The 16,497-nt window shown below is 36.4% G+C and overlaps 3 protein-coding genes across 3 annotated transcripts; 1 reads left to right on the plus strand and 2 right to left on the minus strand.

Moving 5' to 3' along the window:
• Positions 1–3,561: 3,561 nt before the first annotated feature.
• On the minus strand, positions 3,562–4,465 carry LOC108221381 (protein MAIN-LIKE 1-like). Its single transcript, XM_017395264.1, has 3 exons — positions 3,863–4,465; positions 3,685–3,764; positions 3,562–3,598 (listed from the first exon to the last, which is right to left on the minus strand). The coding sequence occupies exons 1-3, from the start codon at positions 4,463–4,465 to the stop codon at positions 3,562–3,564; spliced, it is 720 nt and encodes a 239-aa protein (XP_017250753.1).
• Positions 4,466–8,335: 3,870 nt separating this feature from the next.
• LOC108224086 (mannan endo-1,4-beta-mannosidase 7) lies at positions 8,336–10,746 on the plus strand. Its single transcript, XM_064094248.1, has 5 exons — positions 8,336–8,791; positions 9,078–9,272; positions 9,441–9,563; positions 9,777–9,979; positions 10,095–10,746. Exons 1-5 carry the CDS (start codon positions 8,372–8,374, stop codon positions 10,552–10,554), a joined length of 1,401 nt encoding a protein of 466 aa, XP_063950318.1. The 5' UTR covers positions 8,336–8,371; the 3' UTR covers positions 10,555–10,746.
• A 47-nt stretch (positions 10,747–10,793) lies between these two features.
• Positions 10,794–15,030, minus strand: LOC108224087 (lipid phosphate phosphatase epsilon 2, chloroplastic). The gene is made up of 4 exons (XM_017398638.2): positions 14,645–15,030; positions 13,555–13,780; positions 13,253–13,326; positions 10,794–11,266 (listed from the first exon to the last, which is right to left on the minus strand). The coding sequence occupies exons 1-4, from the start codon at positions 14,966–14,968 to the stop codon at positions 11,039–11,041; spliced, it is 852 nt and encodes a 283-aa protein (XP_017254127.1). The 5' UTR covers positions 14,969–15,030; the 3' UTR covers positions 10,794–11,038.
• Between the last annotated feature and the right edge of the window lie 1,467 nt (positions 15,031–16,497).

The following is a 16,497-nucleotide window of genomic DNA, read 5'->3' on the forward strand; positions in this document are numbered from 1 at the left end:
ATAAACAAATCAAACCTAAATAGAGTTAATCAACCAAAATCAGAAACTAATTAACCAAAATAGAGCTAATCTGGCATAAACACAACACCATCAACCAAAATCATCAAAATCAGATGGGTATGTATATATAAACAAATCAAACCAAAATAGAGCTAATTAACCGAAATCAGAATCTAATTAACCAAAATAGAGCTAATTTGGCATTCATATAAAAAAACAACAAAATCATTATCCAAAATCACATGTGTGTGCGAGCTAATTACCAGTGGAGAGAGCTAATATTTCTTCGAATGGAGACATCAATCAGCAAGAGAGGCGAGCAGCAGCAAGAGATGCCGTGACGCCGAGCAGCAAGAGTCTCAAAGGATAGTGATTAGGACTGGGAGTATCTAGGGTTTGAAGTAGGCGAGAAATGAGAGAAAAATGGGAAGAAAGTAAGAGAGGAGTGAAAGAGTTTTTTTTAATTTGTGAGTATTTGTTTGTTTGTTTAATTTTTAGGTTACAAAAATGGGGGGAATGGAAATTACTAAGCGGGAATACCTGGGTGTACACAGGGGAAATATATGGTTATTTGGGGAGAGTATATGGGGTGTCGTGCCGTGTGAAATATTTGCAACTTGTTCAAGGAAACAAGGAGTGGAAGGAAAACCGCCTGTGTTTTAAATTTTTTAAGATAGGTCATTAGACATCGTTTACGAAAAACACCGATGTCCTGGAATTATTAGACATTAGTTAATTTTTGGACGATGTTAAAGGATCTTTTAACATCGGGTGCAACTACAACCGATGTCTATATACCGATGTCTATTGACAAATTTCTAGTAGTGCCCCCTCAGAAGTATCTGCCTCATATGTAGAGGGCTGAATGAATGGAGACCATCCACCAACCTCAGAAGTACCTGATCCCTCAGTTTCCGTAGAATGTGAGGTGCCTCCAAGGTGTGATCTACCCACATGGGTGTAGTAAGTGCCCTCTTCGGGCACTACCGGTCTGACTGGTGGTCGTCCCCTAGGTCTGGTAGGGGGCCGTCCCCTAGGTCTGGCAGGGGCCCGTCCCCTAGGTCGACACTCTGCACGAGAAATCAGATCCTGTAAAATATGGTTTGCCTGACCCCAATCAGGAGCAGAAGGGTCAATGGCATGCTGCATAGCTGATAACTGCTCCGCCTGTTTATAGACATGTATACTTAAATCAGACATTGTACGAAATACAATGAGAACAACAAGTAAAGGGAGCGGATGTTTACCAGTTTTTGTGTGGAAAGCTGTGTTCCCTGAAAGGCATGCTCCTCTGACCAGTAGTCGGGGTTAATAGTTGTTATTTTACACCAACTACGAGAAAGATTGTAGAAGGGGGGTTGAATACAATCTTTTACAAATTAAAAGATTCAAGTACAAGAACACTTAAAACAATAAATCAGAAAAAACACCAAGTATTAAAAATACGGGTGGATTGAATGATCCACCCGTGAGATTTTATATTGAAGAATCTGTGGATTGATTACAATTCTCACAGCTGCAGGTTCATCACTTGAACTGTTTCTAACTCTCAGATTTACTCTCAAATATTCGAACAAGTTCAACTGATGCTACTAACTTGGTTATATACTCCAAGTTTTACAAAGCTTTTAACTAGAATACAAATTATGCACTCTAATCTAAACTATGTTGCACATCTTTGTCTTATGCAAGCTTTCCGTGATGTCTTCATCTTTGACCATCATCTTGATTTGATCCAGATTGCCTTGCATGAGATAAGAATATTTCTGGTTCTTCTTTATTGTCCTAATCAGGCTTCCATGTCTATTTTGGTGTAATTCGATCCATGTGACTTGTCAGAATTAAGCTCTAGTCACTTTCAACTGCTATTTGCTTCATCAGTTGAAAGTGGCTTCATCAGTTGAACGAATTACAGACTTCATCAGTTGAGTCCTGTTCTAGTCTCATCAGTTGAATACTTTAGCTTCATCAGTTGAATATTTTGTCTTCATCAGTTGAATTGTTACAACTCATCAGTTGAATATCCTTCACTTAGATAAAATTACATGTTATTTTACACCAACTATGAGAAAGATTGTAGAAGGGGGGGTTTAATACAATCTTTTACAAATTAAAAGATTCAAGAACAAGAACACTTAAAACAACAAAATAGAAAAGCACCAAGTATTAAAAATACGGGTGGATTGAATGATCCACTCGTGAGATTTTATATTGAAGAATCTGTGGATTGATTACAATTCGCACAGCTGTAGGTTCATCACTTGAACAGTTTCTAACTCTCAGATTTTCTCTCAAGTATTCGAACACATTCAACTGATGCTACTAACTTGGTTATATACTCCAAGTTTTACAAAGCTTTTAACTAGAATACAAATTGTGCACTCTAATCTAAACTATGCTGCACATCTTTGTCTTATGCATGCTTTCTGTGTTGTCTTCATCTTTGACCATCATCTTGATTTGATCCAGATTGCATTGCATGAGACAAGAATGTTTCTGGTTCTTCTTTATTGTCCTAATCAGGCTTCCCTGTCTATTTTAGTGTAATTCGATCCATGTTATTTGTCAGACTTAAGCTCTAGTCACTTTCAACTGCTCTTTGCTTCATCAGTTGAAAGTACCTTCATCAGTTGAACGAATTACAGACTTCATCAGTTGAATGTTGTTCCAGTCTCATCAGTTGAATTCCTTAGCATCATCAGTTGAACACTTTGTCTTTAGTTGAATGCTTGGACTTCATCAGTTGAAACATGATCCAGTCTTCATCAGTTGAATAGTTACATCTTATCAGTTGAATATCCTTCACTTAGATAAAATTACATGGCATTGAATATTTACAATTAGCCATCCTATTCTATCCATCCGTTGATAATTCTCAAGGACAAGAAATATAACAATTACAACTGAAATTTTGATAAAGATTCTAAACAAAACATGTTATAGAGTGTTTATGTTAGCATCAAAATTATTGATTCCTAACATTACATGGCATTGGATATTTACAATTAGCCATCCTATTCTATCCATCCATTGATAATTCTCAAGGACAAGAAGTAGAACAATTACAACTGAATTTTGATAAAGATTCTAAATAAAACATGTTACAGAGTGTTTACGTTATCATCAAAATTATTGATTCCCAACAATAACGTATCGACGTGTGACCTTGTGGAACCATGGTAGGTATGAGGCAGTGCAACCCTCGCCATGCATCAGTGGAGGAGATGCGAGGGCCCAAGTGATACGCGTATCCCAAAGATCAACGAATGGCTGCCTCGCGTACATCCAATCAACGGACTTGTTGTAGTGGTCGTGCAGCCGCTGATGATTTTGGTAGGGAGAGGAAAATGGTACGCCCTGCATAAACGTGAACTGCCTCGTGACCCTGTCTGTGTTGCACCACTCAATGTAGGACATGTACATCATGGGGGCGGGAGCCGTCCAACGCAAGTACATAGTGGGCTCCGGGTGATGCTCCGTAGGTAAATCAACATATGGCCTCCATCGAAACTGCTGGACAGTCATCGCATCTAACTCGTATCGTGTGATGCGGCTCTGCGATCACGGCACATCACCATGGCTAAGTGGCGCCTTCCACCTACAGTGGAAGTTGGCATAAGTGGTCAGAGGTTATACATGTGTAAAATATGAATGCATTAATCAACAGAAGGAGTGATAACATACCTCAGCGTAAGTGGGTACTCGAACAAGGGTTCAGCCGCGTGTCTAGGCGCTAGTGATGGAAAGCGCTCGTAAATCCACACCTAGGGCCAAGGTTAGTACAAGTGCACATCATGAATAACTGACAAACATAAATCATGCAACAATAAAGACAAGAAAGCTGTGGTTGGTTTAGTATTACCTGTAGCAATGTGGCGTAGCCGTAGAAATCAGATTTGCCTGCCCAACTAGAATAACATAGCTTTCTGTATAGGAAGGCAAGAACAGCACTGCCCCAGCTATACTGACGCAGCTTGCCCATGTCCCTTAGTAACCAGAGAAGGTCAAGCTGCACGCGGTTCCTGCTGCTATCGGGGAACAATGATCCAATAACGCATAGTAGGTGCGCCCAAACATGAAAGGAAACCTGTGCACCATAACCTATATCCGCTGGATCCAACCACTCACAGGACCCGAAGTTATGCACCAGCCATTTGATCTTTAAACCAGATCTGTTAACATCATCATCATCTGCTGGTAATAGTCCAAGAAACTCGCCTACCAGGTCGCGCCTATCCTCTACGGTGGTACTTTCTCCACGGAGGATGAGTGGATCACCCTCAGTGGGTAACCCGAGAATGTGATGAACATCCTCGAGAGTGACAGTGGCCTCTCCGAACGGTAGGTGGAAAGTGTGCGTCTCTCCACGCCATCTCTCGATCAAGGCTGTAAGCAACCCCCTGTCATGCCTCAACTGTCCTAGCCTAAATATGCAATCAAAACTTAAGTCCCTGATGGCATCCATGATCCTTTGATGCGGTATGTGGGTCCGAACTTTCTTCCAATACTCGCCGTAGTTTGTCCTTAGTCTCAAATCAGACGATGCCTGAAATAATTGTAGTGCATCAAATATTAGTCCCTGTCGGCTCGTTATGGCAACACAGCCGTACAAATGTAAAAAATAGCACGAAAGAAGGAGCTTTTGCACACGTGGCCACCCCTGATTGGGTCGGACACGTCACTGGCTTCATATTGTGTCCGCCCGAGCTTGGGGTGAACAGACTATGGTTGCATAGTTCTGTCCGCCCGAATGAGGGACGTGTACTTCCTTCTGGGTGGCTAGTTTTGTAAAACAAAATTTTGGGTGGTTAATTTTGTAAAGATTGTGTTGAAGGTGGTTCGAAATTTGAAGGAGCCGTATCTTCTTATATAATCCAGACCGAGCAATATGTGTCTATCAGTTTAAAGTACTTCCCACCATCCTATTTTATCTGAATCACTTTTTCTTTTTGGGACGTTACAAAGTAAAATGAACTTTTTATTTATAATGTATATTTAAAATTATTTTAACCACACATTCTTGTAATTCATTTTTCTGCTATCATTTTTTTGTGTTTTAACATTGAAATCAAATATTTAACTCTTAAAAATCATTTGACTAGTTGAAATAAAAAATATATTTATTATTTAAAATTATGGATCATATAGTACCCCCGTCCCGTATACGTTCGCAGTTTACACTTATTTCGAGACTCATAAAATATACTAGTTTTATAATGTTTTATTTGTATAAAAGTTTATACATCAAACTTTTATTCTGGATAATAAATTAAAATTAAAATTAAAAATTATATTATATAATTATATTTTGGAAGAGTCTTAAAAAATGTTTCAAAAAGTAACCTATACAATGGAATGAGACGGAGAGAGTATAATTTATATTCATCAATAATAGTTACCCGTATAAAAATAAAAAAATATAATAGTTATATATACAAATTAAAATCTCATCCACGAGTGAACACATTACAAATTGAACAGCCTGGAAATTAAGCATTAGACCGTCATATAGCTCAATTTACGACGCTAGTCACATAAGTTACTACATATCACTCGTTTCTCATTCTCAAAACATAGGCACTGCAATTGATGGCAGCAATTAAGAAATAAGAAGCCCCTCAATGAGCACGATTGAAAAACCAAATGTTGGGTTTATCCTCTGTTATTCCGGGACACCTGGTTCCGATTCTGGCTCACTCGAAAATTATTAGAACAAATATTAATTTATAAAGCATATAAACTTATATCGTAAAAAATGAAAATAAATAAGAAGCCCTCTTAACTGTATCTAGGAGCATGCTCGCCACTGTCCACTGTGTGGGGGAGCGTAAAGAGAGGGAAGAGGCAGATTCATTTGTTTACTTCACTCTTCACATGGGACTCTAAACTCTAAGGGGCCGTTTGCCTTAACTTAAAAGAAATTACTTATTGCTTTTAAGTGATTTCTTGATTAAAAGTGATAAGTAATTTTGTACTTATAAGCTGTTTAAGTGATAAGTAATTTTGTACTTGGTATTTATAAGCTGTTTAAGTGATAACTTCAGATTTTAGATAGTCGATAACTTGGTATGATATTTGCGCCTCAATGGGTGCTTGCAATTTTTTGCTTTGCTACCATTCTACCACAGCTTGTTTTAAAGTTCTTACACATGGGTTATTGTCTAAACTGAATTTAATTTCATGTCATCTAGACTTCAAAATTCAAATACTACTCCATAAGGAGTAGTACTATTTTTCATGACTAGATGGATTTGTGAATTGTGATCCATCCATGCACTAGAACCCCCACCTGGAAAAAGCTTGACAGAGCTAATGTACATTTTCTGAGATGGCATCAAATTACTCCAAACCCGACGTGTTTGAAAATCACAACTTCAATGTAAAATGTTATCTTTTTTTTTTTTTGACAAATGCAAGAAGATTTCATTAACTTGAATATAATACAGCCGGGACAAATCCCCAACTGCCGATACAACCAGGTGGTAAAATAAATAACATACTAAAAACAATTAGATGATTTGTTTCCTGATCGTTTAACACATAGAATTTAAAAATTCTTGAAACTAAAAACGAAATCAAAGACATCCCAAATGATCCAAACTGCACCAACATCTCTGGAAATAGTACCATCGCAATTGACCGTATCACGTAAAACCCATTGTTAGCCCAATGTTCAAAAACAACAATCGTATGAATTGAGATTGGAGAAACGGCACCACAGCTATCTACATGCCGGACACCAGCTATAGACATGCCGAAGGCACCCCAGCTATCTACATGCCGGATACCAGCTATAGACATGCCGAAAGTATCTTTGATTGTGAAAGGTGAGCTCTTGCAATAATCACCACCGTCTCAGAATCAATACAGTCTTTGCAGATCACCAAAAATATCAACAAACTCGTTTTCAATAGATCCAACACCAAATGAACCCAATCACAACCAGACAAAAACATAACAAAACACTCCAAAAGGAGAGACAAGACACACACTCCAAGAGGAGAGACACACAAACACCCAAAAGATTGGATTTTATTGAAAAGAAATTAACGAGAATAAAGAAAAAATGAAGGGGTTGGGGCTTTCCACCGGAGAAAACCAGTGGAAGCCCCTTGATTTACTTGAAAATGCACAAACCCTAGATGAGAGGAGGAGAGGAGGGAGGCCACTGATGTTTAGATGATAAAGGTCAGATGTATTAGTTTAGCTATCAATGTAAAATGTTATCTTTTAATTATTCGAATATCTGGTTGTCTTCGCGCACCTTGACTAATTTAATTTTGGACGATAAATAGTACAATAACTTAACTTCATGATCATCCACTTATATTTATTTCTCTGTGATAAAGAGTTGATGTAGAGTCTTTAGAATCAATTATAATACGGTTAAGATCCCATGATTATGATAGGATTTTAAAAAGTACAAAATATATCGAATAATCTCACAAAATCCATCATCATAATAAAATGTCATCAAAGTTTTAATGATTTTTAAATAATCACAATCAAATATTATCAGATTTTAAGGATAATGTAAAATCTTAATTGAATATCATCGAATTTTATAACATAATTGAATGCCACAATATTCTAATATATCTTTTAAATCCAAATTGAATAAACCTGAATTTCAATCCAATACCTCCCTTCAAAATAATACTCCCTCCATTTCAAAATGCATGACGCTTTGACTTTTTGCACGTAGTTTAAAATCTTTTGATCATGTATTTATATTTATTATTTTTAAAATTTTATTTTTTTAAATAAAAATATATAGTCAAAATTTTAAAGTATAATTTTTTTTTAAAAAAAATGATGATTTTAGATGCTTGGTCAAAACACTTTGAAATATGTGTAAAAAATTAAAGCGTCATATATTTTGAAACGGAGAGAGTACTCTGTTGGAAAAGAGTTAAACATAGTATCGTAATATAGATCAGATCCCAAGAATGAGAAATCAAATTTGCAGTTAATACGTGAATTTCACTTAATATTGTGAAGATCTTTTAATAAAAACAGTACTCCCTCTGTCCCATTTTAACTGATGTTTGACTTTTTAACACGTATATTGAGATGATAAAAAGTAATATTTACGCTCAATAAAAAAATTCAATTCTTATATCAAATAAAAGTTTAGAATCTAAATTTTTATTTGATATAAGTTTTATTATAAATAATTATGTTTAGATGTGATTTTTTTAACATTTTAAAATACGTGTAAAAAAATGGACGGAGGGAGTAGTAGTAGTATACATTTTCGAGTTGTAATATCCTTGACCACAACATGGTCCTTGGCTCTTCTTTTAACAAATTTAAAGAACAGAACAATAACCATGGCAAGCATTCTCAAATCAAAAGTTTCCCATCTTAAATGAAAACCTTGTCCACCTGCCCCACCTGTCTCTCCCACTCTGCTTTTAAAACCTTCACTTCTCTTCTTCTTCTTGCTCAACTGATCATGACTAGTACTAAACACTTCACTGTCATACTCTTTCTTGCTCTGTTAATCAACCAACACTCTTTCATAATCAATGTTGGAGCTGGGAATGGCTTCATCACTACCAGAGGAGTGCATTTCATGCTAAATGGCAGCCCTTACTACGCCAATGGATTCAATGCCTACTGGTTAATGTACGTGGCTTCTGATCCATCTCAAAGATACAAAGTCTCAGCTGCATTCAGAGAGGCTTCTAGCCACGGCTTATCAGTTGCCAGAACCTGGGCTTTTAGTGATGGTGGATACAGACCCCTGCAGTTCTCTCCTGGCTCTTACAATGAGCAAATGTTTCAGGTATCATATTTTGTTGTAACCAGGGCGGATCTAGGAAGAGGTACGGGGGACACGTGTCTCCCTTAAATATTTTTTTTTACATGTTTTCGCCATTCTAAATTTTGAAAAATTATAAATGTGGCCTCACAAAATTTAACAATACATAGGTGTTTTCCGAAATTTTGCTTGATGCCCACTAACATATGTGTGCTAGATCCGCCCCTGGTTGTAACTAGTCTCATCATGTGTTTCTGCACATGTGTATAGAGGGTTCTTGTTTGCTTATATTGTTGTCGAAACTGCGAAGGGGCTGGATTTTGTTGTGGCTGAGGCAAGAAGATATGGGATTAAGCTTGTACTGAGCTTAGTGAATAATTATGGGAGCTTTGGGGGAAAGATGCAGTATGTCAACTGGGCTAAAAATCAAGGCCAGTACATAGCATCTGATGATGAATTTTTTCGAAACCCTGTTGTCAAAGGATACTACAAGAATCATATAAAGGTAGGTATACTTGGGTTTTCATTGTTTTTTGATTTCTGAAGTTTGGTGCTTACTGAACTGAAAAGGGTGAACCGGACTGAATTTACACGACTCGTGAGTAGGGTCTGGGGATGGCAAGATGTGCTTGGATGTTATCTTTATTTATGTGATTTTCTACATTTTGCGCAGACTGTGCTTAACAGATACAACACCATCACTGGAGTTGTTTACAAGAATGAACCAACAATTATGGCTTGGGAGCTTATGAATGAGCCAAGATGCACATCAGATCCATCAGGCAGGACTATTCAGGTTTTTACGACATTTAAATTCTGGTTTAACCTGCTCCAGATCTATGAATAACAGGGCATGTAAAGATTCCTAACATATATAGAGGCAAACAAGCGGCGCTGAACCGTTCTGGATTAAAGCAGCCTCCTATTTGGTTTCATATTCGATAAGTTATACTGAGCTTAGAGTTTTTGTTTAATTGCTGTCAGTGTTGTGATAGTTTTTTGTTGGCAGGCCTGGATATCGGAAATGGCTTCTCATGTGAAGTCTATTGACAGAAACCACTTGCTTGAAGCTGGTTTAGAAGGTTTTTATGGACCCTCGACGCCTCAGAGGAAGGCCCTTAACCCTGCTTATGAAATTGGAACTGATTTCATTGCAAATAATCGAATTCCTGGAATTGATTTTGCTACAGCTCATGCCTATCCTGATCAATGGTAATTATCAACTTTATAGGCTTATAGCAAGGTGAAACTAATAAGTTCTGCTGAATTGATACAAAAGCTGACAGTTTAATTTGTTTGTGTTATGCTATTCTCTGCCAACTTCAAGGCTACCAGGCTCAAATGACCAAAACCAACTTGATTTTATGAACAACTGGCTAAACACTCACATCCAAGATGCACAATATCTTCTTCGGAAGCCATTGCTCATCACAGAATTCGGAAAATCTTTGAAGAATTCTGGGTCCGGCCCTCGTCAGAGGGAACTTCAGTTCCAAACTGTTTATTACAAGGTATATGCATCAGCCAAGCGCGGCGGTGCTGCTGCTGGAGGCCTTTTCTGGCAACTACTAACTGAAGGAATGGACTCCTTTCGAGACGGATATGAGGTTGTTTTGAGCCAGACTCCCTCAACAACAAACATAATTACCTACCAGTGTCACAAACTTCATCAAATCCGCAAAATATACGCACGAATGGCGAATATTGAAAGGTGGAAGAGGGCAAGGGCAGCTAGGAGGGCTCAGTGGTTGGCTAGGAACAAGGGCAAGCATATTGGACACCACTAAGGTATCGGTCTACGAAGTTTAAGCCAAATGCTCAAACAGAGTTCTTACTAATACACTGTCAGAAGATGCATAGTTTTGATCTTTTATTATGAAATGTAAGCATCACGTTAACAGCGCAATCTTCACCAAAAGATCAACATATTCAAAATATTCAACTATTATATACACAGTTTGGTCTTTGGCTCTTTGCAATTTAATGCAAGAAGGAAAACAAAGATAAATGTTAAACTATCTTCAGATTGTTCAAAAAATTTCATATATCTCAGATGTTTTATTTGCAAGTTACAAACTGAAAAGAGTATCAATTGAAAGATGGCACCGAAGCCTTTGTCAAACAACTCATAATTTTGAAGCTGATATGACAGAGTCAACCCCATGATCCATCCAGTTTGAATCGCACCAAAGAATTATACTAAAACTACATCCATTTATATTGGCTATGGATAAAATACAATTTTAAAAGTGTTTAAGCTGGATATACATGTCAATGTTCAGCCATAATCCAGTCTTGAATGACGAATAAAGCAAAGCGCAAAATGCATCCAACTCCTCCAACTACTACAAGAACTCTAATCCAAAAATTGGAGATAAATGCCTCAAGAACAATTGCATCCCACAGCCAAAACCACAGCCCAGAGAATACTGATCCAGCCACAGCACCAACGACTACTTGGCTGATGGTGTGAAATCCCTGGGAAACTCGTAACCAAGCCTACAAAAATGCAAATATATATTTAAAAATCTCTATGCTAGTATCAGATTCACAGCTGAGACGGTGAGTCTTTATCATTTCCTCTTCATACAACAAGCAACAGGACTGAAAGTTTGGGAAATGTACACCATGGTTGTCACCTCGATAAGTCGAGTCGATAGAGGTCCAGCTTGTCGACTAGTCGTAGACTAGCCGCTGACTAGTCGAAAAGTTAATTAATAATTAATTAAATAATATATATTAATATACATATTATGTACGTGGTTTCCTATAACTAATCATATGTATATCAATCACAAAATAGATATGTTGACTACAAACATATCTTTTTTCCCCTTTCATGTACACACTACACACATTAACACATTGACTCTACCAACATATAAACACTACCAATATATAAATAGATTATACTACATGTATAGTTTTAATCAACTTATGTATACATAAACTTATATTAACATGTTGATCATTGCTGATTTTGTGCATGTTCTTAGAATTTATATTTTTTTCATTTTAATTTTTGATTGAATTTTACACTTGTAGGCCGACTAGTCGACCAAGACTTAGGGATGGGCACGGGGATAATTCGGGGCCGGGGAGTGCTATCCCTACCCCCGATCCCCGAATTCAATACCCATCCCCGACCCCGCCCCGAACCCCGAACGGGAATCCCCGCGGGGATTCGGGGAATTTTAGTTTTTAATTAAAAAAATATTTTTATAATATATAATATACTTTTTCAATAAAAAACAAACTACTAACTCATAGTATACTAATAAAATGATATTATCTCATATTTTTAACATCAAATCATATTAAACTTGATTTATAATATAAATAAACGATAATTTTAAAATTATTAAATATATTATATTACAATATAGTAATAATCGATCAATAAAATAAAAATATTATTTCTTAAAATTTTAATAATATTATAAAAGGTATCTATTTTTAATAATAAATTTAGTATAATATATATAAATATATTATTATTTACATATAAATATATTATTATTTACATATATATACAATCGGGGTCGGGGATCGGGGCGGGGAGACGCAAATCCCCCACCCCGCCCCAATCCCCGAATTTTTTATAAAAATTTTCCCGTTCCCCGCCCCGACCCCGAAAAATTTCCCGAATCCCCGACCTGAACGGGGCGGGGATTGGATTGGGGTCGAGCGGGGCGGGGTGAATGCCCATCCCTAGACCAAGTCGACCGACTAGTCGATAAGTTGATTAATTAGTCGACCAAGTCGACCGACTAGTCGATAAGTTGATTAATTAGTCGACCAAGTCGACCCACTAGTCGACAATTCGCAAGTCGACCTCTCAAGTCGATTTTCTCAACCCGACTAGTCGACTAGTCGTGACTAGTCGACTAGTCGAGCGCCGTGACAACAATGACGTACACAGTTACTTGGTCAATGGTCATAATACATATGTTCGTTAGCATGAACTAATGACTATTGCTTAAGCATATAACACGAACAGATTGTGCTTCTATCATACACACAAAAATAACAACATATAGATTTTCATCTTGTATCAAATACAGAATTACAGATGCCTAGTTAGCATGAAATAATCAGATTAACCATTTCTTAAGAACATCACACGAACAGATTGTGCTAATATGATCCACTAAAATAACAAATACACAAATTCATCTTGCATAAAAGCACACTTCCCAGATTATTCCAATCAGATATTAAGATGGCTCTTACCGCTTAGTGGCGTGATACTTTAGTTGTATAAAATTATTACAGTACCCATACCGGTCATAAGGTCATACTATACATGTAAATAAAACTATCATGTAGACCCTAAATGTCATACAGAGGGAAAGTTCAAATCATCAAAAATAACATGCAACTCTACAGAATATTATCTCCCTTATATAACAGAACTACAAAAGCACATATGGAGTGGATGTATTTAAGTATACTAGCTATTGAGTTAGTTCAGTGTATACATACAAAGTATGAACCAAATGCCAAGACAGCACCAGCAAAAGGAGCAGTAAGTAAGTTCATTCCGGCCCAGTCCATCACTGCAATAGCAACCAAATATATATAGGATTTTGTTAATACACATCACTCCAATGACACATGACCTATCAACAAGATGCCATTTTATATGCTATTCTTTTGTTTGTTTGTTTGTTTGGCAAAGTATACTCAATCATGCATTTCTCTTTCTTATTACTTTAGACATTAAGAAAACCAAAATATTATTTGCAAACTGCAGAGCTTAAAGTAGAGGGGCGGGAGATACTTACTTGACAGAATCACTACAAAGACAATGTAGAATATCGACTGTGCGTGCGAGGATGGCATCCCAGGGTCCGATTTTGAGGCTGATGAAGGTCGCTCCTGGTTTAGTATCTTCTTTAGGGTGATGGAGAGGCCAACATTTAGGATGGCACCCATTGTAATCCAAATTGCTTTTGCATCATGCCTCAAAATGAGGACTAGAGAAAAGAGTGCTACCATAAGCCACTTGCTCTGGAATGAAATGTTCAATTAGTAGGAAATCATACTGGACAAATCCTTTAATTTTCATTTACAAGAAAATCATATCATAAACTACTGACAATCTGACAGTATATAAAACAGCTGTGTAATCACACAGATTAGCAAAACAAAATTCCAAGTAGGGGTGTTGTACGTTGCTCAACAAGATAAACGGAATCCCGAGAAATATATAAAATCAATAACGAGCTGATATATACATCAGCACTTCAACAACAGAAACTGCAATTACATTCCTTCTACTTAAAAGTTTTAGAATGAGTTAAGAACTAGATAAAACTTTTTAATCTATTTTGTGGACTTCTGTCAATAATTTTCATCCAATTCCAAAAGTTTTTAGTAAAGTTCATCCAATTCAACCAACAAACTGATGCTCATTACTTGCTGTCATACTTTCAAAATTAAAAGTTAAGCAATTGCATAAAATAAAAAAACTACCGAGTCCTTTCCGTTCTCCAGAAAAAACAGAATGTAGCAGGGAAGCAACATCAGAGCTCGTGAATTTACATCTCTGACTCTAATAACAATGCATAGCTCTCGACACCGCAATTAATTACATAGGAAAATTAGTTTATTAGGTTTTTTCTCTTGCTGTTACGCCAGAATTAAAATGTAAACAATTTTCGGTAAACATATCTGCTCCCATACTTTCTATAAATAGGAATGTTCAATTTGTATCTGGCTCAACCAAACTACCCACTCATTCTTGTAGTTTGTACATACAACCACTAGTTGACTTTCTCTAATTTCAAATGTCTATTAACACAAATCTCTCTTAAACATGAATTATTAACAAAAGAACATAAGTTATTATCAGCAAAAGAAGTAGAAACAAACCAGATGATTGAGAGTGGCTTCGAGTGGATTCGAGTTCAACCGAGTCAACCCGTCGGCAACAAGAGCTTCTTGCTCAAGAGCTCCGACACTTTGTTGTCGTTGTTCCACGTCATCCCTGTCCGTAGACACGCGAGTTGTAGCTGACTCAATCATGCTCATTCGACGCTGCCCAAAGCTGTTATTACACGTATAAAACAACTTGTGTCTATTCTGGGACGAGGTATTGAGGTTGTTGCGGACATATAAATTGCTCCACTCGTGACTAGGAGGTTTGAATTGATGAAGAAAAGGGGGAGTTATAAGCCTCTTGCAAATGTACGACATTTGTTATCGTTTACTTTCCTGTACACGCAACTCGACTCGAGTCACTCGATCTATAAAGGGTTGAATAATAAGATTATTAGGATTCCGTACGTGAATGCCAAAGTATATTGATTTTTTTATTATTGTTTTTAGCAGGGCCGTTTGGGACTTTTTTGAGGCCCTGTGCTGACTTTAAGAATGAGTCCCTTCCAAATGACAAAACAAAATTTTAATATATTTAAAATAACAAAATATCATAAACAAAATTAGACTACTACAACTGAAAAATTGTTTGTTTTTTGAGTAGTTAGACTTAAATATGTGTGTGGGCGTGTGAGATTTATTGCTTGTACAGTGTACTAGTTTGCGGGGAGAGAGAGGGAGTTGAGAATTGATTAGTGTTTAAATAAAATAATGATAAAAATTAGAGAGATATTAATATTATATTATATTTATCATGAGTATACCAAAAGATAGAAAGTAGTCATAAATTGGGGGCCCTAAATTTTCATGGGCCCTGTGCTGTTGCACTTGTTGCACTCCCTCAAAACCGGCCCTGGTTTTTAGCCTAAAGAGGGAGAATCTGTTTGTTTTATTTAACGTTAAATTATTTTCCACTATCTTCGTAAGGAAACAGCGGATAAGTATCTATAACTGCTGCCTGCTGGTATATTCTTATTCACGGTCGGTATCGGAGCATATCACCTGGGGCGGTAGAACCCCGGCTGTTTAGTATTATATTTCGTACTACCTCCGTCCCATTTTATATGAATGGGTTTGACTTTCACGGAGATTAAGAAAAAAGTAGTAAATGTAGTTGAAAAGTGGGTAAAGTGGTGGGATCTATCAATATTTAATAATAGATTTGGGATAGTGGAGAAAAGTAGTGGGTGTAATAGTGTTTATTTAATAATAAGAGAGTATAAAATATAGAGTTAGTGGGTGTAATAGTAAAAAGTAGTGTTCAAAAATAGTAAGTATTCTAGGTTCATTCTTTTTGGGACGTCCAAAAAGAAAATGAGGTCACATAAAATGGGACGGAGGGAGTACCATTTTAGTTGTCACATTTCTATTTTTGTTAGTCAAATTGACTAAATTTTGACCAAAGATTATGAATCACTCTTTCATTATTTTAAAAAATTGAAAATTACATTTCTAAAGTAGATTAAAAGTAATTTCCGATGATATATTTTTTTTAATTTTATCAATTAATAAAATATTAGTAAATTTCAGTCAATTTGACCGGCACAAAACCAAATTTGACAACCAAAATGAGACAGAGGGTGTATATAACTAGTTGTGACGGCCTATAAAAATTATATTAATAATTCAATATTAATATTTGTCGAATGCAATAATTTTGTGGCTGTTTATAAAAAGTATATTAATGATTAAAATTAATATTTGTAGGATAAAATAAATTTTATATCATAAAAATCTTGATGTAATACCAATACTAATATATAAAATTGCAAAATTGGACTATAATTGTAACGACCCAATTCTTAAAGCCAATAATTAATACTCAAATGCTAAATCTCAAATCTCAA

The sequence above is a fragment of the Daucus carota genome, chromosome 5, assembly GCF_001625215.2.
Source record: "Daucus carota subsp. sativus chromosome 5, DH1 v3.0, whole genome shotgun sequence".
In the NCBI taxonomy this organism is placed as follows: Eukaryota; Viridiplantae; Streptophyta; class Magnoliopsida; order Apiales; family Apiaceae; genus Daucus; species Daucus carota.

Bases quoted from the DNA above. Each gene is read 5' to 3' on its own strand.
- LOC108221381 (XM_017395264.1), bottom strand. From the start codon at position 4,465: ATGGATGCCATCAGGGACTTAAGTTTTGATTGCATATTTAGGCTAGGA. The intron at 3,765-3,862 runs GTAATACTAAAC...CCTTGGCCCTAG, and splicing joins GCTACGCCACATTGCTACAG to GTGTGGATTTACGAGCGCTT. The intron at 3,599-3,684 runs GTATGTTATCAC...CTTCCACTGTAG, and splicing joins GAGTACCCACTTACGCTGAG to GTGGAAGGCGCCACTTAGCC.
- LOC108224086 (XM_064094248.1), top strand. From the start codon at position 8,372: ATGAAAACCTTGTCCACCTGCCCCACCTGTCTCTCCCACTCTGCTTTT. The intron at 9,273-9,440 runs GTAGGTATACTT...CATTTTGCGCAG, and splicing joins ACTACAAGAATCATATAAAG to ACTGTGCTTAACAGATACAA. The intron at 9,980-10,094 runs GTAATTATCAAC...GCCAACTTCAAG, and splicing joins CATGCCTATCCTGATCAATG to GCTACCAGGCTCAAATGACC.
- LOC108224087 (XM_017398638.2), bottom strand. From the start codon at position 14,968: ATGTCGTACATTTGCAAGAGGCTTATAACTCCCCCTTTTCTTCATCAA. The intron at 13,781-14,644 runs GTTTGTTTCTAC...ATTTCATTCCAG, and splicing joins AAGCCACTCTCAATCATCTG to AGCAAGTGGCTTATGGTAGC. The intron at 13,327-13,554 runs GTAAGTATCTCC...TTGCTATTGCAG, and splicing joins CTTTGTAGTGATTCTGTCAA to TGATGGACTGGGCCGGAATG.